This window comes from Pseudopipra pipra, chromosome 13, assembly GCF_036250125.1.
Source record: "Pseudopipra pipra isolate bDixPip1 chromosome 13, bDixPip1.hap1, whole genome shotgun sequence".
Taxonomy (NCBI): Eukaryota; Metazoa; Chordata; class Aves; order Passeriformes; family Pipridae; genus Pseudopipra; species Pseudopipra pipra.
Window position 1 is genome coordinate 10003993 of NC_087561.1, and position 24466 is coordinate 10028458.

At 40.5% G+C, this 24466-nt stretch overlaps 1 protein-coding gene and 1 long non-coding RNA gene across 2 annotated transcripts; one reads left to right on the forward strand and one right to left on the reverse strand.

The window, feature by feature from the left end:
* Positions 1 to 2236: 2236 nt before the first annotated feature.
* On the forward strand, positions 2237 to 5617 carry LOC135421455 (uncharacterized). The gene is made up of 2 exons (XR_010434014.1): positions 2237 to 2704; positions 5406 to 5617. It is a non-coding gene; the product is annotated as an uncharacterized LOC135421455 (long non-coding RNA).
* Positions 5618 to 6033: 416 nt separating this feature from the next.
* Positions 6034 to 23079, reverse strand: IL13RA1 (interleukin 13 receptor subunit alpha 1). Its single transcript, XM_064669953.1, has 10 exons — positions 22886 to 23079; positions 19560 to 19717; positions 17220 to 17355; positions 15332 to 15452; positions 12959 to 13143; positions 12434 to 12585; positions 11114 to 11246; positions 10559 to 10655; positions 10208 to 10292; positions 6034 to 9092 (listed from the first exon to the last, which is right to left on the reverse strand). The coding sequence occupies exons 1-10, from the start codon at positions 22962 to 22964 to the stop codon at positions 8973 to 8975; spliced, it is 1266 nt and encodes a 421-aa protein (XP_064526023.1). The 5' UTR covers positions 22965 to 23079; the 3' UTR covers positions 6034 to 8972.
* Between the last annotated feature and the right edge of the window lie 1387 nt (positions 23080 to 24466).

Consider the following 24466-nt stretch of genomic DNA (forward strand, 5'->3'; position numbering starts at 1 on the left):
AGTGTTTTTTATTTAGATATACTTCAGGTCGAAGTCTAATTTTAATGAAACCATTATTTTCCAAAGCAATTTAAAGTAATTATCCTTGTACAAAAGGACTGATGTGGCTGTCACAGAGCCACCCTGTTGAGTTGTTCCAGCCACCTCCATAGAAATGCAGCAAAGGCTGTTTGTGGCATTGCACTGCTTAATACACCTGTAATACATAGCATTAATCATTTCACCCTATATGTTAGGACTTCCTAACTCTAAAAGAATATCAGAACATAGACAACATACTTAAAATGTTAAAGGATATAATTTTATTTTACACAAGTGTTGTTTGAAAAGCTGTGAAGGAGAGATGTTTACTTTTGCAGAATGGAGTGCCAATGTTAGAAGCACAGGCTCTCTGTGTGTAGCTGGAGAATATCCAATGCCTGTAGTAGACTTTTAATTTTACTACTCTGGATCAATTCACAGAGGCACCATCTAAGTAATACTGAACTTAATCCATCGAGTTCAGTTGAAGTGCTGCAGTGTTACTGTGTAGTTCCACTCTGCCTGTCTCCCTCCTCCCTGCCAAGCCAGCACTGTCGCACTGGAGCAAAGGTGCTCTCTGCAAAGAAAGCACCTGTTTTGCCATGTTAAGCCAAGATATGGACTCTTTACTCCTGAAAATGTCACAGGAATTGCCTTTCTTGCTGCTGTGTATTGTCACTGCTGAGGGAAAAATACTATGGAAGCACATTCCTTAACTGCAGAATTTGTACCTGACCAAAGAACCATAATCTAAAACCTTATATTTGCATGTTTCTTATGTTTCCAGCATTAATTGCAGAGGCAGGCAGACTGTGTGTAGCTAATGGTACTTTTGAGTGTATAATAGTTGCTAAGTCATAGATCATGTAAAGAAGGATTGATTTTGAATTAATGTGATGTAGAACTAGTGCAACACTGAAAAGAATATAAATAAATTAATTAATATATGTAAACATCTTGGATCGTTTCTTTCCATTTCTTTCCCTTTTCCTTTTGCTTCTTGAAAGTTGTTTCACTTTTCCAAGAATCTTCTCCACAGTCATGTGAAGATGGCTGAGGTTCTGTCAAAATATGTGCCACCAATTGCAGCTTCTCCTGGCTTTCAACACTGTGCTGTGTGACTTCTGCAGAAAAACAGGTAGAAGGTAGTGAACTATTTAGGATTGACATTGAACCACCTTTGAGAGCACTCTGGGCAGGGGAAAGCTGCATGTTGGAAATGGGCTGAGGAGCACACTAGCAGGGCTCTGCCTCCCCTCAGCCCCACCAGGCACTTGTACCATATTTGGTAGAGAAATGAGGACAAAGGAAAAGCCTTTCTTTGCCCTCCAGCCCTCACCCCACTGGGAATGGGGCCTTGTGACATGGCTGAGGACATGAAGGCAACAGGCTAAACCAAGTCTTGACTGACAGGGGACAGAACAGACTGGAAGACAGCCTTTGGATACCCTGCAGGCTAAAGGAAGACAAAGTGCAGGCTCAAGACCAGATAGGAAAGATCAGAACAAGCTCCAAGCAAATACATTCAGACGAACAGGCTGGAGAACAATCAGCTAAAGTGGATGACTTCAGGTGGCCAGGTCCTTATTAATCTTGCAGCATGTAACGATCTAAACACTTCATGCAACCTGAAACATGGGCAGTTTTCTTTGAGGTCTGTAAAAAACAGGAGAAGTCTTTAAAAACTGAAGGACAAACATCATGTTGTCCTCAGAAAGGAAGCATCCAAGGAATTATTGGTCCATTTGCCCAGCTTTTCTCCCTAGAGTAACTCTGGACCAAAGTAAACAGTTTTGTTTTTTAATCCCTTCCTTGGGTTTTTACCAACCATCAAGAACAGCTTGTACCAAAGAAGTCCAGTTTCCCTTTAGGACAGACCTAACATATGAGGCAACATCCTTCTAATCAGCTTGAGGAAATACAAATTAATCACTGAGATGGGTATGCAGCTATCTGAAAAAAAGAAGTCTTAAAGAGCACTTGACCACCCAGCAGGACAGCAAACGCTGCTGTTCTGCAGGAATGTGTCAGGTTAGCAGCTTTATTCAGCATTTTAAACAATTTGCTCATCTGAAAAACGACCCTCTGTGGATTATACCCAAGGAGGAATGATTGCAAGGATGTTCAAAAACACAATTAGAATATAAAAAATTGCACCAGTTTTCCAAATTGGCAGAGCAACACAAAAATACAATCCAATAAAATTGTCAAAAGCATTCCTCTTAGGCAGGAGAAAGCAATTTTGCAGTAAAGAGTAGCTGACAGGGCAGCAGTGTTACTGAAAAAAATCAGAAATAGAAAGCCACAAACCGAGGAGCAGCTATACAACGAGCTGTTGCCAAGAAAGTAGCAGCTACTAGTTCTGCAGGAAGTTGGGGAAAGAGGACCAAGAGACAAACAAGGTAATTGTTCTGCTGGCTTGGGGATGATGCAGCCTGGCTTAAAGAGCAACACTCTCAGCTCTACAGAAGACCAATGGCAATGATTAATGATTTAGAAAACATAACTTAGGAGATAAGACTGAAAGGTTCAGTTTTGATTTTTTTTCTCCAAAGCAGAAGAGAGCAGGAACAGAACTCAGGACAGCGTGAGCAGAGTGCAAACCAGATGCTGAACCACTGTGGTCCCTGATTAGGGGGGGACAGAGGGGAAGGCAACTCAATTTGCAGCAAAATCAATTCAGGTCAGTTTGTGGGGGAGTTTTTGAGTTAAGGAGGAAACAGCAGTGAGACAGAACATTTGGGAGACACTTAGAGTTTTTTTACAAGTTGGACAAATCTACACCAAGAATGCTCTGCCTTGGCACCACTCAGCGGAAGAAAACAGCAGCAGGTGCCCTGATAAATCTTCCTTTATAAGGAAGCTTTAATAAAGAGATGACCAATACTATTTTACATACAGCTCATAAACAAAAGAATTAGTATTACGCACAAAACGAAATGACTCAGTGTTTCCAAGGATTTGGAAACAGGGTTTTTGCTCCAAACCAAGCTCAAACACAGTCCTTGAAGTCCCATGTACAGAAAGGCAGATGCCCTTTTCTCTGCCTGGTATGTTGCCAGCTTTTCTACCTCCTAGGAAAACAAGTCACAAAGTCTGAATGCAAGAAAAGTGCTATGAAAGTCAGCTGTGAAAAAATGTCAACTAATTGCTCTGCCGTAGTACCTGCCAAGGTACTGAAGGGTACTGTGAGGAAAAGTCACGTTGCTGGAGGTTAGTGTCCACAAAGGAGACAGAAGAGCCTTTTTGGTTTTACCTTTTTTTCTAGCTTTATCCAGGTAAAGGGAGAAAGGTCATTAAGGCAATGCCCAATGAAAACTTTCTCAGTTTGACAAGGGATACAGCCTCACTTTCATCCCAACTTCCCAGCTGCATACCACCCTCTCCCCTTCCCCATTGCCTGAGGTAATTGGAAGGTACAAGTGTGTTCCCCCTCGTTACACATAATGTATGACCATTAAAATTAGCTGTAAGCCCACTCTGGGCATAGAAGTTAATATGTATAACCCTCATTAAGCCTGAAGAGTTGAGAAGTTCAGCATAACCTCGGTAAAGAAGCATCTAGTCCAGGCTACCTGAACTCCCCAAAATCCTTCTCTTTGCTGATTGGTTCTTATTCCCCTTATCTACAAGCAGATAGACACGTTTTGTTAAGACCCATTCATCTTTCTTGTCAGTGTCTACAGACCAATGTTCTCCTAGAACATGACAGGGTGTGACATTAAAACTGTATAGCCATACCATGAACAGCTTTCCTTGTAGCTGATTTTGACATTTGAAGGACTGAGCAATTTCACACCTTTTAAGAGTACCTAGCTGGCATTTTTGAAGTTTCCACACTGACATTTTGTGTGAAGGAAAGAAACTAGTGAGGCTAAGAGGCTTTGAAGTGCAGGAGGGAGAAAGGCTCCAAGAGGCAAAACAAGCTAATTTTGGTGATCTCTTGCTGTTAAAAAAAAAGAAAAAAAAAATCAGTGGATTTTGTTCCTATTGCTACAAGAAAACTGGTTAAGAAGCAGCAATGACATTGCTAAGTGCCTTAAGTTCTAGTGCTTCAGAGGAGAAAACAGACAGAAATTGCTGATAGCAATTTCAGTATATCAATAAGAAAGGCTGCCTATTGCACACACCATTTTGTTAATAACATGGAGAACACACCTATTTGGGTTTGGGGGGTTTTTTTCCTTTTTTTTTTTTTTTTTTTTCAGCACAGAAGATGAAGGGGCAGCTCTAATTTTAGAGCATTAGCTTAACTCCTGCCCCTAACACTTGATCTAAATTTGTAAATTTTACCCAAGTTCCAAAAAATGGCAGTGCCTGAGCTTAACAAAACCTCTTTCTCAGTAAGCTTTTAATTTCATCATGCACTTAGCCAAGTCCATTTTAGCAGTTTGAGCTAAATTAAATAGAGGAAAACTGATGTATTAAGCAAAGAGTATGATTACTGGAAGCACTGGTTAACTGGAAAGTCTCTCTTTGTAGATGCTTTGTGCAAGAGTCATCAAAATAATTGCAGTACTTTGGCAAAAGCAAAACAAGGAACAGAGACTATTACTAGAATACACTGCCTAGTTTACAGTTTTCCCCACTGAATTATTACCTTCAGAACACTACTTGGCAATAATTAGAGAACAGCTGTCAAAAGGATGCTTCTACAAGGTCTAAAAGCAAAGAGAAAGGATTTCATTAACCTAACCAATATAACTGGAAAAAAAGAGAGGGGGGAAAAAACAGCTGCACAAAAACCCCCAAGAGTCATCACCAAGCTTTCAGGCTCTCAGATGTTACAAAACTGAGGCAGAGTTTCCGGACCTGAGAGAAAGTTTGTCTCTCCCGTGCCACCCACCCAAACCCACATTGCTTTGCTGTGGTGAGAGCATGGATTCAGTTACATCAACTATCTCAAGTCTCCTGCTATCACCATGATTGAAGACAGCTTGCAGGAAGCTCATCCAAACAGAGAGATTTTAATCTGGTTTTACATTTGGATTTTCAGTATTATTTCAAGGCTGCATTTCTACAGCTGACAGTGCAAACCATGGGGCTTGCTCCCCAGAAAACTTTTTTGCAAATATTGAATAAAACCTAAGTATTTGAGAATCATCTTGATGAATCTTAAATAACCCACAGATCTGCTCCTCCCAGCCCCACTGTGCCCATTCCTGGACCTGCAGATCTCAGCTGCTGCCTGACCATGGCAGTAGAGTGACAAGGGAGGGAGGTTCCTGTAATGTCCTGGCCATACCTGGGCTTTCACCTACCTCTTGCTCTTGCTTGGGTGAGGGAAAAACCCTGCAAACCAAAAAATTTTTTCTGTTAGCATTTTTTAATTTCTTTTTTTTTTTCTTTATTTTTTTTAATTAAAAAAAACGTTTTCCTTCCAGGGGAAATTTTGAGTATTTGAAGTTCCAACTCAGAACTAAGCTTATTGAATAATTTCCAGTGAATGGAAATGCCCAACTTGTGAATAGTTCTACCCAGTAAGTGCTGAAACACCATGGCTTACAATTTGACTTGTTCCTTTATGACCCCTTTAAAGCTGTTCAACTGTGTCATGGCATTCCTTAATTGAAATAAATTAAAACTAACAAAAAAAGATAGAAATTAATTGTTCAATTTTTCTAGGATGCCAAATACAGAAAAATTATTTAACAGAATGCATTAACATAGAAAAAAGTCACTTACAGCAAGTGATTTGTTGTTGGTCACCATTACCACCAAAACAGGAGGACTGGGAGAGAGGAATCCAAAGAGTGCCCTGGATGGTCATGTCATGGTTATGTCTTAATTTTGAATGATCTGCTGAACTGAAGGGAACAAAGTATTCTTCCTCTGAATCTTTTCAGGAAGCCATCACTAATGTGTTCAAGTGCCAAATAAACACATTTGGGTCCCAGCAACTAGGTAATAATGTCTTTCAGCAGTTCAGCAACCTGGCATTTTCAATGACTTCAGCAGCTAGCAAGGACTATGGAGCTATATTTGGGAAGGCTGCAGCACTCTCAGTCAAACTCCAGTTTGATCATTTATTAAGTCTCAACATGGCAATGTCAGAAAATACTGTGGCCTTGAGTACCCTGAGAGTGCACAAGTCTCACAGCTCCATCTCTGTTCCATTATCCCAGCAAAAAAATATGGCTATAGTATTCCCCTCTGACTGTGTGGCTCAAGTTCACTTTTGAGAGGGAAGAGGCCAAAGCAACACGCAAGTTTTTCTTCTTTGGGTTCTGCAACCCTTGAACATGGTTTCCCATCAAAACACCATCTCTCTTATATTAGTTTATCTACTCAACCCAAGAACAAAATGCCACAACATAATAAATATTATGGAACGTTTTTCAATATAAAGTCTCTGAATAAATTTACAGATCAAGTAACTGCAATGAAGAACAAACAAATGATAGCAAAATGTGGAAAAATTCAAGCTAAAACCCCTCTAACCTTAAAAAATACACATTAAAGATGAAAGTACACTCAGACAATTGCTTTACATGCACAAACACAGGCTCAAGAAATTAATCCATTAGGAAGTGTGTCAACTGCTGTTATTCAGGAGAGTTATCCAAAACTTTTCTATACAGCAATCCGAACCATCCTTTGTATTTAAGTCTTCCTTTTGGCCTTACAGCTTACATCTGGGTTTTTTTCTATTGCTCTGGCTTTATGAATTTGTTTGGGGTCTTTTTGTTGGTTTGGATTTTTTAAGAAACAATAAACTTTGGGTTTACCATAAACACCAGCACAAAAGTCAAAAGGATTTAGGGTAAAGCACTGATTTTCTAGAGGGCTATACTGAAAGCCACAAAACTTTACATTACACTGTTATGCTTACTTATATTGAAATCATACATTTCTGTTTGTCTAGTGGTCTGTGATGAGCAACATTCTAGATGAGGTAGATTGAAAAAATATTTGTATCACTATAATGATATAAATGCTGCAGGGCAGAGGGAATGAAGTTGACACAGGAATTTAATTACTCTCTCCCCCACGCTATTCCTTTACCTCTGAAACTTCCCACAGTGCTGCTAACTGACTTTTTATAACCTGAGTTTTATCTCACTCAAATCCCTGAGGCTTTATTCTCACTTTGTCTCATTTATCAATTTCTAGAATGTTGGGGGTTTTTTTCAGCCTTGCTGTAAGTAAAAGCTAAATGCTAATATTGAGTCTGCTAGTTCTGCTACATTTCTCCTCCCCTTTCTACCACTAACAGAAGGTAGGTAAGAATGTGGAAGAAACTGTATATTTGAGAGGCTCAGTAGGGACTGGGGAAAGAATTGAATTTATTGAGGAGGGCATACACAAGTGGGTAAAGGATGCACATTTGTTCTGCTTCTCACAGAACATTATGTTCTAAGAATGTAGCATTTTGTTTCAGATTTTTGACTGGAGTTTGAGAACAGGGATGAACTATAAGAGGTGAGTGGTTATAGAGTTTGTTCCTAGCAAACTTATCAGGAGATCTCTTCCCAGTCAGCTAAGACTGACCATATCAGTGATTAACATGTCTGCACTTAGCTGGGAGGAGCCAGAAATTCCTGAACACTAACCATAAGGGCTTCCACGGATCCCTTTCTGCTCATTACATTACTTTCTTCCTCCTGCACAATTAAGGTGCTGTTACCACCCTTGCAGCACAGGATGGAAACTAATGCTTGGAATTCAGAGCAGAGAAACACCACAGTTGCGCCAAAAAACATCTGTTGAGCTTTACTGGGTAAAGCACCCTCAAAACAAAACCATCAAAAAATAAGCAAAACAATTAATGACAAAAAAAAAAAAAAAAATCAACCTGCTGCAGTAAAACATAGAAGAATTTTTTTTTTTAGAAGTCCAGTCAGCACCTTGTTTTATATTGTTAAGCTCCTAGAGGGGAAGCTCAAATCACAGTCTCATCACTACAGAAATAATAAAACTTATCCCTTAGAAAACAGGCCAAGGTTGTTATCCCTCCTTCTCCCAAAAGCATCAGCTTGGCAGTAAGGATGGGTCTTGAAGCCTTTGAATTATTTCAGTTTTGGTGGGTTAACACTTGCTGTCAATTTGACCACAGCTCCTTTGACTCAAGCATCCATCCTGGTAATTCTGCTGGACAGACTCAGGATGACTTTGCTTCCAAAAATCATGTTTTCAGGCCAATATGGCCAAAGTAGAATCACAGTCTGGTGAGACTCAATACAGTTATCTGCCACTGCACAGCACAGGTAAAAATATCTATATAATTTGAAACAAAGTATAATTAACCCAAGAAGTCCATGAAGGCAAGGCATCTGAGGACAGGTCACTGAAAGGATACAATACTAAGCCTTTTCTATGAATATTCTGAATACCAGCTGGAAAGCAGAGAGGCTTTTCATACACATGTTCAAAGAAAAAAACCACCCTCTTTTAAGATATCTGACCAGGCCACAGCTGATGCACATCAACCAGAAACACAAGAAGGTCAGTCCTTAAGTGCCCTCCGGAAAGTGCCCAGGCACACACGGGGCCATCCACAAACAGTCTGTGCTCTGGGACCACACCTGGCAGCAGCTCCATGCAAGAGCACTAATGAGCCATGTACTGTACATGAACCTTATCTCACCTACTGCAAAACAGAGACAAATATTTCAGAGAAGTCACAGTGCTTGCTCCAAAAAAATGCACTGACAGTCTCCTATGAGGCACAAACACAAGTGCAAGTGACAAGTAACAGGGCAGAGCTGGTTGAAGCCAGAATGGGAGATGCTGCAGTGCAGTGACAGGATTTATGTACATGCTCCTCTGGAGTGATCTTGGATGATCAGAGAGATGGAAGAACAGCCACAGTTAGTGATGCATCTCCTGTGGATCAGAGGAGGACTCAGTGAGGTGAGAGCTGAATGTCTCATGGGCCTCTTCACATCTACAGTGTCACCTGAGGTATGAGCAGGAATGAGTTTCCTCCTCTTTCACTGATAAAGCGCAGTTCATCTGTTTTCTTTTTCCGAATTAGGAGTCTCCGAAGTTTCTGTTAAAATTAAAGAATGAATTTCTTCTTCTATAATTAACTTGTCGTAAGCATTCATGGAATCATCCTTTGCATAGCTCTGAAAGAGAGGAACAACATTTTTAACAGCACTTCCTCATGGTGAGTGTTGTTTTTTCAGACCAATAAGACAAGACTCATGTTCCACAACATATACCCCATATTATGGTGAAAAGGCCAAGGTAGCTGGGTAACAAACTGTACTTTTTGGAGACATGCCTGAGGCCTGGTTGACAGAAGAGTTGTTCTCTCTGGAGAGGAGAAACTGAATGTTGGTCCCCACCTTAATAGTGCTTCCAACTATAGCTAAGGGGTAAAGCTCAGGCAGGAGGATGGAGAAGTGAGGCTGTACACACTCAGCAGGGTTTTCACTGAGCACACGGAGAAATCGTGCACTTGTCAAAGCACAGCAAAGTGTAACAGCTACCATAGTTACAGCCCTCATGGCCAGGAGTCCCATCTTTGAGAACAACATACACTGCTTAAATTAGGGCTTCTCAGTGTATTTCCCTTAGGGTTTTTATAAAGGACTACTGAGATTCATTTATTTAGAAATAAGTTTCCATAATCAGTACTATGTTTATTTTTCCCGAAATAAGGCACCATAGCTTGGAGTGGCTATAGCTAGTTTTGTTCTTCTGCCAATGAGAAGCTAAACATCCTGGTTTACTCCAAAGCTAACTGACTATGAGAAATGTGAGAATGCTAAAAATACAAGTTTCTGGAAGTCAAATACGAATAGCTTCATTTGGTATCATATATATGAGCAACCAGCAGAAAAACACATGAATGTTCAGCAGAAGTCGTCTAATGGGAGTTGCAAAAACAAACAAAAAAACCTCAAACCAAAACCCACACAGGAAAAGAATCCTGATAATCAGGAAACCCTCACCTAAAGAAAACCAACCTGAAACACATTTAACGGGCTAGCAGTCTGAAATAAGAGAATAATGCAATTCTACTCGTGTAACTAGAGAAGGATATGCAAAGGGGGAAAATCTCAGTTTTGGGTAATTGTTTCTGAACAACTCCTACTATTGTAAATACTTAATCTTCATATGATATACTTACTTACATAGTTAGTTATAAGATAGACATAGGTAGTAGGAAAAAGAAAATTGCAAGCCTAGAGATCACAGTTCAATAGATTAGTTGGCCCAACAGCTTCTTACTAACCTGGGAATCCTCATTCTGCTCTCCAAACATGCGCTTAAGAATTTCTCTAGGGTCTGGAATTGGTGGAAGAATTAATATCTTCAGCCTTCATAAAATTAAAAATAAAATATTTAGATGAGAGATACATTAATTTAAAAATCACCCTTTGAAAATCATATTTGGGTACACTCAAGAAGATTTGTGAGCTCAGCTTTGGCATCACTGGCCAGCCTTCATTCTCTGTGTAACTGCACTTATTTCTTACTTTCACTCCCCAAACCAAAAGGAAGGGGGAATGTTGACACAGACAGATTCTTAATAATTTTCACTCTTGACAAAGACAGCAGCAAATAGAGGGAGATCGTTATTTACCTTTTCAGATAGACCAGTAGAATTATTGTAGATACTGCTACTATTAATGGAATAGTGATTATTAGAACCAAAGAGATTGTAGAGTCCCTCTTCTCACCTGGAAAACAAAAATTGTAGAAACTTAGGGATGTTCTGAGAGGCTTTTGAGGAATAATGACAACAAATAAGTTAATTCTCTGATTTGTTCATAGATTCAATGCTTTTTCAAATACACTATCACTTCTGTAGGCAAGGACAGACTTGTTTTTCAAAAATGGGATTATAATGTAGATATATTTGGCAAGAAAATGCAAACCACCAAGATACAGGGCTGAAAAGCTGACCACACTGGAAAGGGGTCATTGCCCAGCTACACAGATGGCAAATCTAGCAGCACAGGCAGGAACTGACAGCGCTGCTGAAGGACTAGAACTCTCTTGCCCTCTTTTCACCCAAAATTAAATAGATACATAGGAGGATGATCTTTGACTCCCATTTATTTAGCAGACAAAAGGTATTAGATGCCTTACAGATGAAGAACAAAGTGCAACAAAACACAGGGACAACTGCTCTCACCAATGCTCTTTTCTTCACTCCAGTCACTATAGAACTCGCTGCTGTAACAGTCGGGCTTTGGCTTTGCTTTCACTTTGAAGATGTACTTGCTATTGGGATCAATGCCAGAAATCGACACAGAATTCTCTTCAGACTAAGGTAAAAACAAAAGGTAATTTGCTCTGTTCAATTACCAATGTATTCTCAGTCATGAACAAGCCTATTTGCATTGTGCAGATAATGTATTCTGAGTGTTTTGACAGAACATCTTTTTATGACTATTGAACCTCATTAAAAAAAGGACAAAGTGCTTAAATAGCACACTGCTTAAACAGAGATTCCAAAGCTAACATTTAATCTCATTCACTGCTACATCTATCATGCAGCACTTGGCATCAATGATTAAACTAAGACTCAGTGTCTGGAATGGTGCCTTTTTAATCTTTTTTTTTTTCCCCCCTTCTGAAAACATCTATGATTTACACAGCCTTCCTCTCTGTCAGGGTAGCAATGTTGATCTAACTTTGACCATACCAAAGTGTTCTGTGATGCCTCTGCAGAGAGGCACACAGACTAGATAGTATCAACATCACTTATTTTTGATCCAAAACGCCAGTTTCCTGAGGATTGCTGATATCATTCGAGTTTGGGGTAGACTAAACAACTAAATATGCTCCACAAGAGAAGACTGCCACTTACTTTGACATTTATTATGCTGTTTACCATTCTGATCAAAAGTACAGTCTGTTTGGCAATACAGATACAGGCATAAGTATATCCAGACACTGAACTCAGTGCTTGTACATGTACATTTAAATCAGTGTGTCTCAGAGTGCACACCTCTTTCTTCTTCCCCTCCATCTTCAGTCTTTTTATTCCCTTTTCTGTATGACATTTTGTGTTCTTGTGTGCACCAGCAATTGATTTTCCTATACAGTAATCAGGTCCCACCATTCAAAAACAAGGCTCCCATCTGACCACATCTGACCACGACAGGAAAACCCAACACCAACACACCAAAGCCCATATCACTGAGAAGCAAACAGGCACAGGCACCACAGTGCATTTCCTGATAGTTTAGTATATACTTCTTTATCAGACTGTTCTTACACATTACTGTTTTGCCCTAACAAATGATGGGAAGGATTCACAAGATTTGTATGATAACAGAAACCGACTGTATGAGAGAAAAACTTTACATTCACGCAACACTTCCAGCTAGCGCTGCACATGCAGCATATTAACAGCTCAATTGCAACAGCAAATATTTGAGTTACTGCAAATATCAACACAAATTACGAAAGAGACATAGGAAAAAAAAAATCAAGAATGAAAACTTACTGGAATTATCCGACCGGTGTCCAAATCACTATTGCGATATTTAACTTCATAAAGCAAACAGCCTTTTGGAAAGGTTTCTGATTCACTCCATTTTACATCTATTTTATCATTAATCTTTGACAATGTCACTTGACTTGGTGTAGCAGGTTTTACTGAAAGGCAAAATGGCACTATTAGTTCAAAAGTCTATTTCAATGCTTACAAAAATTGTTCAAGTCCTGTGTTGGACACTTATACTAGTTTAGGAACAGAAAGAGGAAGAAGTTAGCAGCAGAAAGTAAAAAAAGAATAAATCCAACTAAAGAATAAGAGTAGAAGTGAATGGAAAATGACCCCTCCACCCCTAACACCCACCCCCCCGGAAACCAAACCCTGTCTGTATCACTTCAAATCAAAGGTCAGTAGAAGAAGGAAGCATCTAATCATGGTGTCTCATCCACACCTTATCAGGTGCAAGTTTCTCAAACACAGCAATATACTACCAAACTTCTTAATTATTTTTTTATGATGTGGTGTTAAACGTACCAAGGGTGGTAGGATTTTTACTTGCACACACAGGTCTAATTTCTTCAGAGTCATCTCTAATTAAAATACTTATAGTCGGGTAAGTATTGGTGACTTTTGGAACGGTAAAATTGAAAACACATCCAAAGAGTCCTTGGTCTGTAGAATAGTTGCTGCACTTCTTTGGGTTTTTCAAGCCATCAAACCTATAGGAATAAAATTATTTTTGTAAACTTCAGAAGAAAAGGACAGCAAGGGACAGGTTTGGTTTTAAACCCATGTTACAAATTCTAAAGACTGATCTTGCATTAAAGCTGTGCTTTAGCATATAGAAAAGTAAAGCTGGGCAAAGTAAGAAGCCTCTAATTTATCTCAAGCTTTATAAAGAATATTATAAGTGTTGAGCAGAAAGAGAGGCAGGGTTGCTTTATATCAAAGCATCAAAGATAATAGCTGCTGTCAGCTCTGGATCACATTATCCAAACGGGAAAACAATTTCAAGGAAAAAAGTATTTAGAAAGCACACTAATTTGGACCATTTCTTGTCAAGAGAATTTCACTTCTGTGACAGAATGAGCAGATCAATCTCCTTTAGCTATGCCTCAGGTACCACAGCTCTTGCTTGAGATGGTCGAGTTTCACCTATTTACCTGCATTTGCTTTTCAAAATGTCAGTATTCACTTCCAATAACAGAGAAGCCATGACAACCTTTTTCCTTGCTTCTCTTTGTTCCCCAAGCCCCAATGAACATATACCAGGAGCTTTTCCTCCCCAAAAACCTAACAGTTTATTTATTTAAAAGTGATATAGAGTAAATCAGAGCTTCATTTAGGAGCACAAAAGGAATGGCATTCTCCTACTTCATATCTCAATATATAGGCTCGGGAAGCTGAACCCTCTGTCCTGTTTTCAGCACAGACCCATTTTTTATTCACCTGTCCCACCTCCCTGCCCTGGGGCTGATGAGGGCAGAGGCATTCAGAGCAGGCAGCTCAGTGCAGATGCATCAACCTGCTCTCATATGCCTCCATTTCAGTAGGAATTACTGTGTACTGGCTGGATTCATTTGTTCTAAGTTATCATTATATTCACATCCACTTTAGATGAAAAGGCAGTGTTTTAGAGGAAGACATCAAAGAATAACGTAGAATGGAACTAGGTAATAATTTTTCCGGCAGTTCTTTACTCATTTCTGAAAACCAAAACCAAAACAAACCACCACCTCACCTGCACTGTGGAAAATGTATCTTTCAGTCTAAAAATAAAGTGCTTCTTTAGTTTTTGGATTTAAAATCTAAAAATTATTCTTCTTTCTAAGCAGCACAAATTAAAACACTTTGCAGTCACTGCAGCTGCATCTTCCATTAAAATTAAGGGGCAAGTTCAAAATATATAGTTCAAATCTAAAGCATTATTCCAGTAAATATCCATATACCCAGAAATTCAGATCTTAAATGCCTCATTAGTTCTGTTCTTTCTTTCTCTGAGTAGCAGTCTAGAGAGAGAGAACAAACAATCCCCCTGTATTTAACTAAAGCATCAAGTTTTCTGCTGTTTGCTCCCAAAATTTCCTGAATCAAACAGCCTGTGACACTGCTACTGGAGAGGAATAGGAAAAAGTTTATGTAGTTAGTTCAAATAAGACAGAAACATGATTTAAAACTACTACATAGGGCTTTCAAAAACAAAACTTCACTATTTCTACAGAAGCTCATGCAATCTGGCATTTCACAAGCCCTATCAAGGTGCAGAAGTATGCATAGATTAGCATGTACAGATACTGATGCCAAGAGTTTGCTCACACAACTCTGCTCCTTTGGAACAAGACACTGTTTATGGCAATCCACTGGCCAGCAGGGATGATGATGATGATGATGATGATAAAAAGATGTTCTTCATAACTTCAGAGGTGAATCTGTTATTTAAGATACCGAAGATGCAAACCAAACTACTGCTCAGAGTTATTAATCCTTTCATAACATCTCCCAGTGGTTTATGAGCTGACATGTACATTAGTGAGTGATTCTGACTTGAACAGTCCATGTTTGTCAGACTGCAGAGAAAGCAATTAATATATTGGTCTAGCTTAATTCTTAATTCTTCCCTCTTCAAATCAAATGCTCAATTAGATAAAAATAGAAAGCAATAGCAGTTATGTTAAAATGGGTGACAGAAGAAGACAGTGCTTCATGTAACAGTTATATCAAGTTCCCAAAAAGTCTTGGCCACAGCAGGCTCTGGAACCTTGAGTTCAATAGGACTGAACACTAACTTGGACACAATGCTCTGGGAACCTTCCAAGCAACAGAGGAAGTAGACAAGTAGAATGTGTAATGTAAAACTAAAGATTAGCACTAAAGCACCTGAGTTGGGAATAAAAAGCTCATACGAACCAGTAGAACAAGGTATAGTTGGTATCACTGCTTACATTCTCCCCAGGACGCCACGTACAAACCATGTACTCCAAATTGTGCCAAACACAGCTCAAGTCAACAGCAGCAGTACCTGGAATACCTACAAGGCAAGTTGGAAAGGTTCTCTAAGATTTATTTTGCCAAATTCTTCTCCCCCATTTTCCATCTTTACACAACTGAAACTGTCCGGAAGGCAAAAATGGGTTGGTTATCTCTCAGACTACACTGGCTGTCTCAGCACAGCAAATGATGAATTCCAGTTGTTGATGGCTTGCAATAGCTGAAATCTCAGCAGAGTAACTTCTAAATGCAAGCCAATCACAGCAGTAAATTTCAGTTTTCACCATGTCTGAATTACTACTCAGAGTTACCTGATGCTAAGGACAAGGTGTTGAGTCAGGAAAATATTTTATTCTATTAAATGACAGATACTTTAAATAGGAGTCAAAGTAACTGGCAATTACAGGGAAAACTAGAACAAAGCTTAGTGCTATTACAGCCATCAACATAAACTATAATGAAATGCTGACTATTTTTATCTTCTCCAGATACAATATTAGTTTCTTGGTATTCTGAATATGGAAATGCCTGTAGGTCTTAAACACGGACAAAAGCAACACTGGGTAAGTTGACTTTTTACTTGAGACCCATATACCTCTAGACTTTCAAATTCATCATATGGAAAACTCAAATTACAGAACATAAATACAAGGAAGTGCACAGCAACTGTAAAGAGAGATGTCCATATATCTCCCAGGCAGAGCAATTATGGAATAAAGTCTTTCATATTCAATCTTGCATTTCTGAATGGTACTGGTTCTTTATACTGTATTATCCTATTACAGCATATTGGATATTTTTTCCTTCTAACAAGTAGCAACATATCCATGAACCAAAAATTAAATGCGTGTTAAACCCCAATGTACTTTGCTACTTCAGGGAAAATACAAGCTCGGTAGTTCAACTAAGAGTACAGGGAAATGAAACTGCTTTTGCTATTCCAAGAAGTATTGAAAAAAGTTTCATCTGCAAACAGACTTATAAAAGCCCCAGCATGTTTAGTACATGCTGTCCTAATAATCTGCTTCCATGATTTTTCCAGAAAACCATTTTGGCAGACACACTGACAGGCTTGATAAGGTGTCTGATTCTCCCACCCACACGTGGTTTTTGTCCACATCAAGTCATGCTCCCGGGTTAAGACAGACTTTTAGGCAAGAGGCTCTGTGTCCTTGCTGTATATCGTAACTTCAAGCATTCAGCAAAATACATTCTTTCTCAAAGTCTGTTTCCTAACAATTTTGCTGTGCACCCCTTACTTCTGCATTCCAGAAATACTTTTTTTTCTACTCATTTTGCTATGCACAGCTTTGTATACCCCAGTCATCTCTTTTGAAAAAGACAGAACCCTACTATAATTATTTAAGTCTTTTGTTCAACAAGTTGTTAAATTTGCTAAATTCTTTCCTCCAACATGTACAAATGTAGGGTTATTTTAGGGACTTTTGCTTGTACAGGAAAATCATATAAAATAAGCTGACTAAGGTGTTAGTCATGAAGGCAGCAGGCTTAATACAACCTAAGTTATCTCTTATCCCACAACCACCACACAGCAGGGACAAAAGGAATGACAGGAACCACATCGTTATTTTGGGAGAGTATTTAAATTTTACAAGCTTGTCCATAAGATTTTAAGCCTCAGGAGACCCCAGCTGTGTTTAAATGTGTTATAATCATTCTCCTTAAGCCCTATCAATTGAATGGGCCTGTATAGCTGGTATTTCTCTATGATATATTTCTATGATATTTTGCTAAAATGGCAGAGAAAAAGCCATGTCTCCTCAGGTCTGGCCACTGCTTGTGTTACCTTTTGGCAGAAGGGAGGTCTCCACCCACGGACTGGGCTCACTGGTGTTATCATGCTTGCACTCACTTCTCACTTTGAAACGCATTTCCTCATCCAAGAACGCGTCTGTCACACGGAAGAGACTCTTACTCCATTCCTGCATTTAGATCGGGAGAGGAAAACCACAACATATGTCACCATCTCAGACACATGGGAATTCCTGTAAGAATGCATCGCAGCCCCTCAGGAAGACTGCAGCTCAAAGCCACATAAATCAGTGTCTGACAACATGGGAAGCCTCAGCATCGCTTGGCTTTGCTTTTTCCTCATCAGGGGCACTCAGAACTCACTAAGGAAAACTACTGCTACTCCTGTGGCCTACAAACATGAGCAAAGGCTACAAAGAGATCAAAAAACAAGTATAACACGGGGGGAAATGATCCTAGAACAAGTCCTCATGGATAATGCAAAATAAACATGTTTATACTATGGCTATATAAACAGGAGCTTAGAGATCTAACCTTCATCTTTCTGTGTATGTGCACACGAGTGTGTGACAAACAGAAGAAAAAACATTTGGAGACACAACCAAAAAGCAATGACAAGAGTTTGCATGGATTTAAGGAGCAAAAGGAAAAGTTATCAAAACAAACCCACAAATGGCTATTAAATACAGCAACACCACATAAAGCTCAAGTAGTCTATGAGCTTCCATTTGCAGAACAGAGTACATGTTCGTGTGAGAAAAAGGCTCAGCCTTTTATGACACACTTTTTTGAGTGTCTTTTGTTGGGCTAGGAGGATGTCTTTTACTTAACTGGAAACTAGATACAAACCCAATATCTTTGTTATGACCAAAGAATGCTGTAACCACTTGTGTATAAAAAATACTAAATATTGACACTAATGAGAGGGCAAATAAACCAAACAGCAATAGACAGAGTAGGTTCTATGAACGGTAATGCAAAAAAGATACAGTAAGATGATACAATCGGGTGCATCCTGTCCTGTGAAACTGCTGTCCCTCAGCTCTTTCACTGCTGCTGACCTTAACATCTATTAGACCCTTCCACAAACTCCTTCAGCTGATTAACCAAGGTGACCTTCTACTTGTTAGGGAACCCATCAGAAAAGGTAAATAGGTTTCTGCTGAGTTAGCAGGTTCAACTGGCTCATGTAAAGGTCCAATGAAGATCATTAGAGAAAGAGGTGTCAAAATTGAAACATCACTCTTCTAGTAGTGACATTAAATCAACTCAGCTGTTTGTGAAACCACAGAATCATAGTTTGTGTTGGAAGGGACCTTAAAGATCATCAAGCTCCAACCTCTCTACCATGGGTTCCTGTCTTCCAATAGATCAGCTTGCTCAACACTCCATCCAACCTGGCCAAACCACAGCCTTACTTCATGTCCAGGATATCCTGGAGCTGTGAGAAAGAAGACAGCAGTCACCATGAAGAGGCATCAGGCTGTAAAAGCAGGGCTCAACAACAAAGGACTGTTGCAAAAGGCTTCATATAAATTTTAACCATATCTGAAATAGCAGCACTGCTGACCCCACAGCTGGTGTGTATTCAAGGCTTCAAATTCTCATGGCCTGGAATTATGGATATATTATCTTACTGGCAATAAATTGTAAAAATATTTGTCCTATGACTCCTTCAGCACCATGGTAATGCTACTCTCAGTCCTGACCACAGCAAGGATCACATCTAGGCTGCAAACCCTCTAACAAAGAAAAACAAAAGCCCAAACCCAAGAAGTTTTACAATTTCCATTCCAGGGAACAAATATGCTCCATGTTGTCTTCATAACATAAACCCCCATGAATAATTGTAAGCACAGGGACAGGGCAAATTTGGGAATGTTAATACTTGGCATTACCTCCAAAAGATGCTATGCTGTCAAATCACAGCTAAATGTGCACGTCTCCTTCTGAAACTGAGTTCAAAGTAAAGGGCACCAGCCACTCCCACCTAAATTCCCATTTAAGTCTTAAGGATGTAGACTGCCCTGTATATATTTTATTTTTTCTAGAAAGCTGCATAAGCAAAGATTGAAACAAGACTTTTCACATTATTATTACGGTACTTCTGTGTTACCATTAGCAGCTCCATTATCAGGGAGCCACAGACAGATTTTTCTGATCTGAAGATCCCATATACTGGCATGACTCATTTTTGATGTTTTGATCCCATGACAAGAATTAAAGGCTATATTAAAACTGTACATATATATATTTATATATATATATGCTTATATATATTTTTATATATATATATATGCTTGCACACACATAGTTTTATCCCAATAAGACACTTACCAGGGCACAGCAGGATTTAAAGAGGTGATGTACTTACTGTTTTGTCCTGAGGAACCTCGTTAATGACGATGTCACTGGAATACTCCAGGTTGCAGCTACTGCTGACATTCTGGGGGGGGTTCCATGTCCAGTTCAGAGTGCAGATTTGGATAAATGAATAGTCCAGGTTGGATGGAGGTGGAAGAACTTTTGCTCCTAGAAGAAAGGAGTTACCAGTGTAACAACCCCATTGGTCCACATTTTACCATTAGTAATATTGACTTTTAACTTTCCAACGAAAAAAAGAACACACATAACTTCTCGACTTCGTCAGCTTGTATTTGATATCAGATAAGCTACTGCCCATTAGATTGTTTTTAGTATTCCTGTTACCTCAATCCATCAATACTTTAAATATGCACAAAATAACTGGAAAGTAATTTTTTAAGAAACTGCAGCATGCAACAACATAGTGGCTGTGGTACTTGAGCTCATGCTTGTGGAGGGAAGATAAGTCTGAGTTTTCAGGCTTTTTCTGCTGTCAGTTTGCATCACACATGCCAAAACTTTAGTAAAAACACTATATAGATTTTGCTAAGCAATTAATATTTTGTTCTCCCCAAAAGTTGTCCATCAATGAGGTTTTAAAGAGAAATCTCTAAAAAGACAAGCAATTAAATTTTACAAGCAACAGTTGTACGTTAGAACCACAATTTAGTCCAATCTAAGCAAAGACTGCAAAGGCAAGAACATTACAGAACAACTTGGAAACCACATTACTTTTTCAATTACTCACCTATTAAACTTTTAATGCTATGTTCTGGCACAGTGAGCAAAAACAGCGTGGGACAAGTAGTAATTTATTGCTGGCACACTACAGAGATACATTTTTTCACCTCCCCCAAAGCCAGACAGAAGCAGAGCCATGACTCAGAGAGAGTTGCTGGGATAAATCTGTTTGTGCTTTGACCCTTCCTTACTCTCTTGCACCAAGCCAACACCTACTCAAGACCCCGTCATACAGCTTGAAGGTCATATTAGAAAACAAAGAAGGGAAATACAGCAGAAAATAGAAAACTGCCAGGAAAAAGTAAAGCTGTATCAGACATTAATTTTAGAAAGAATTACAAATTGGGAATTCCCCAGGAAAATGAGGGTGGATTTTTTTTTTTAAAGGGCTACTCTAATATGTACTATGAGAAGGTATTAAACAAGAAGCCCAATGAGACTCCTTCTCAGGGTACCTACAGATACCATTGCTGAGGCACCACCACCTGTTTGTCTGTGGACAGAGAGTACCCTTGTTACTCAGTAGTTTCACAAACACTTCAAACAGATATCAACTGGTGCTGCTGGTCTTGCTCATTCCAGGAAACCAAGCTCAACCCATCCCAACATTTAAAGCAACACATAGGAAGAGGGCAGAATAATTCTGTCAAGATCAGTTTTCCCATCCAGATCACACTGTAGACTCATTTCCTTTTGTTGGCACAAGGAAAAGGGAAGACGAAAAAGCAAGAGAGCTTCCTTGAGCAAGAATTCCAGTCAAAGTGTCCATGACACCATTATTTTACATTTCCTGAGAGTCAGAGCAGCCAAAGCTTGACGGAAACTGATAAAAGTCCTGCAGCTTTCTCAAACTTTGCATAGTTAAAGGATAGGCAATGGTAGAGGTCAGACATTATCGCCATCTGTGTGTCCATGTGTATGCACAGATAATGGATGCTCACACAAAAAATGAGAAAAATTACAAAGATTTACTGATTTAGTCCAAATATGCTTAATTTTTTTAAATACTTAAAACTTTCAGAATTTTTGTTTGTTTGTTTGTTCTGTTTTATAGATAATGCCAGGAGCAGAGAAGTCTCCACTTCTAGGTTCAGAAAACTGAACGTAGTCAGACCATCTTTACCTATTACCTGTTCCACTAAAAAAACTTAGGTCGGGTTTTAGGAACAGCATCAGAACATTACATTTGCAAATATTAAGCCCTTTTGATCATATTAAAAAATAAGTATGTATTTTTTCAGCAAGACTACACATCTCCAAGCATCTGATGGTTTCGTGATCAAACTCTTAATTACCTACAAAAGCCATGAACCATTAAAAATATTACAGTGTCATCCCTGGTTGCTATTCTGAAGTTCTGAACATTTTCTTCTAATAGGTTTGATTGAAGTCATTGTGCTTAAGTCTGCAGATTTCTGACGACACAAAGTGGGAATATTCAAAGCTTATAAATAAATCAGTGAATTGCATTAGCATAAGAAGTTTAAGTCTAGTAGATTTTTGATTAATCTATACAATTCTGAAGCTCATGCTTTAATGTTACATTCAGCTTTTATTCATAGGCTGGCAAGTCTCATACCTTTTTTTTTGTGTAAAATATAGAGTGTAATACTTTTGTTATTATAATTTCTACTGCAATTTTAGCAGAACAACTCAGTGACCACCTACAAAATGCAGGCAAGCCGTTATTTCACTCTTAAAAAGCAAAACCACGGTGGTGCTTCTAAGAAAACAAAGCACGGCAGTAATCAGCAGAGATTAGCTGAGGCAGTCCAGCATAGAAAACATACTATTTCCAAAAGCCCTAATGTGGAAACATTAACAAATCCCCTGCCTCGAGTACCGTCCAAGTGTCCTAAAGTAATAAAAAAGACATCACATTTGTATTCTGTCCTCCTGCATTTTCTGAAGGTTGATTTCATTGTATATGAATTGTAGCCAGTTGAAAAATAACAGTTCTCTAGAGTTTGCAACTGCGTTTTTGGATAACACGAGCAGAGAAAGAACTAATAAAGCTTCGAGCACGGGTCCTTTTGAAACCCTCACAGGCACGCACGCAACTTTCCTTCAGCTGAACGCTCGCGCTTCCAGAAGCGGGGATACTGAGGGCGAGGGCGAAGGCAGCGGCCGAGGACCAGGGCGGGGGGGCTCTGGGTGCCCCGGGCTCCCGCACCCGGCGGACCCGCTCCCGCAGCGGGAGGAGGGCGGCGGGCTTCTGCTTCGGGTTTTAAGGCAGAAACAGTCCCGGGAACCGAACGCAGAGCTTAAAAGATTTCTGCCGACCCTGTCGAACGCTGCCTTACTGCGAGAGGAGCGCGGGTTTAAATCATCCCCGTCCCCCCGCCCGGTAAGCGGCAGAGCAGGGCAGGGCGCAGCGCCGGCGCTGCCTCGCACACGGCCGACCCGCTTCGGGCGATTTCTACTACAAAACGAAAGCATTTCACTTAAACAGGTGTCCATGTGCGCACCGAGCCGCCCGGCTTGCGCACGGCAGAGCCCGGCAGCGGCTGCTCCAGCCCCGGCCCCGCCGGACACGGAGCGCAGCCGGTCCCGCTCCCCTCCCCTGCCTTCCCCTTCCCCCCTTCCCGCTCCTACCTGCTGCCGTGCCCGCGGCCACCACCCAGCACAGGGCGAGGAGGAGCGGGCACCGCACAGGGGCTCCCTGGAAAGCCATAGCTCCGGCCGCCCGGCGCGACTCCCAACTCCCACTTCCCGTCGAGGGGCCGGGCCAGACGGGAAGAGCGGAGCCGCGGGACGGCCCGCCCAGGTAACCCGAGCCGGGCGGGGAGCGGCGGACGAGGCCCGGCCCCCCCACCTGGGCAGCTGAGCTGCCGCAGCACGGTGCTACGGGTCCGGGCTCGGGCTGCCCTCCCTCTGTTGTCAGCCCTTTCTCACCCCGTGCGCCGCCCCTGCCTGCCCTTCGCTTCCTCCCGCACGCTCACCACACTTCACCGAATCAATGCAATTAGGTTGGAAAAGACTCCTGAGACCATCGCGTTCCCTTCTCCCGGAGCCGTCTGTGCCTCCCCAAGCCCCGACGTGGCCCTGCCGCGAACCGTGAACTTCAGCGATGCTGAGGGACCCTGGCAGTGCCCGCACATCCTCTGCAGGGACCGCAGCCCGCACCCCGCTGCTGCCCCGCCACCAGCCCGGTGCCCCCCGCATCCCCTCCCGCACCCTCCGTGCCCCCTCGCACCGCACCGCACCGCAGCGCGGCCAAAAACTCCCAAAGATCTCGTCTTTTGACTCAAAGTCATTTTCCTTTTACAATCGGATTCACACTCAACTACTATTGCTATTTCATATCCTCTCGAAAGGGAAACAGCTACGTTAGCAGTTCTTTTGATCTTAGAGCTAATTATTCACCCCCTAGCAGAACTCTTTTCAGAATCCCTCCTGCAAATTCAGTTGTCGTCTGTGCTTTTTTTTTTTCCTTTTTTTTGTTGTTGGTTTGGTTTGATTTTTTCCCCCATGTGCTACTACACAGTCTTCTTTTTACAAACTTCCCCAAATGCCATCTGCTTCAGCCCCTTCAAAGCACGATGTGGTCACTTGCAATTTTGCTCTCACTTTTGTGGGTGTGATGCAGCAAGTTGTTTCCCAAAATTTTCACGGAAGTGGGAATATGACATAAGTGATAGTTGGTACATTTCAGGTTAAGAAAACATTTGGGATAAGGCTTTTTCTCAGAACTAGATTTTTGTGGTAGCTGACAAGCTTGCTCCTAGTTGCCATGAAATACAGGTATTATAAAAAGAGTACAGATCCACAAGAGAGGAAATTTTGTCTTAAGTTTCAGTGCAAAACAAAATTCATTAGTGAAACTTATTTATTCCTAAGCCAACAGAATGTTTCTGTAATTACTCAGCTCTTCAAGGAGTTTTGCAAGAGTTCATCTGCTTTTTAGACACTCATTTTAGAAAAAGGGAAGTGTATCGTTTTATGATAGGGTGGGGAATATCCTGTGTTAATGTTGGGCTTTTTTGCTTTTCTGCCTGTTTGTTTTCATACTCCTGTGAAAAGAAGAGGATTTAGCAAATTTCCTAGTTGCTGTTAGAAAGTGCCCAAGGACCTGCAGTTATAATCAAATAAAAAATGTAGCTTAAAAGTTCCAGGCTGTGGAACATTTAAGCTGTGTGACTGAGATGGGATTGTGCAACTACCTATAGCCAGCAT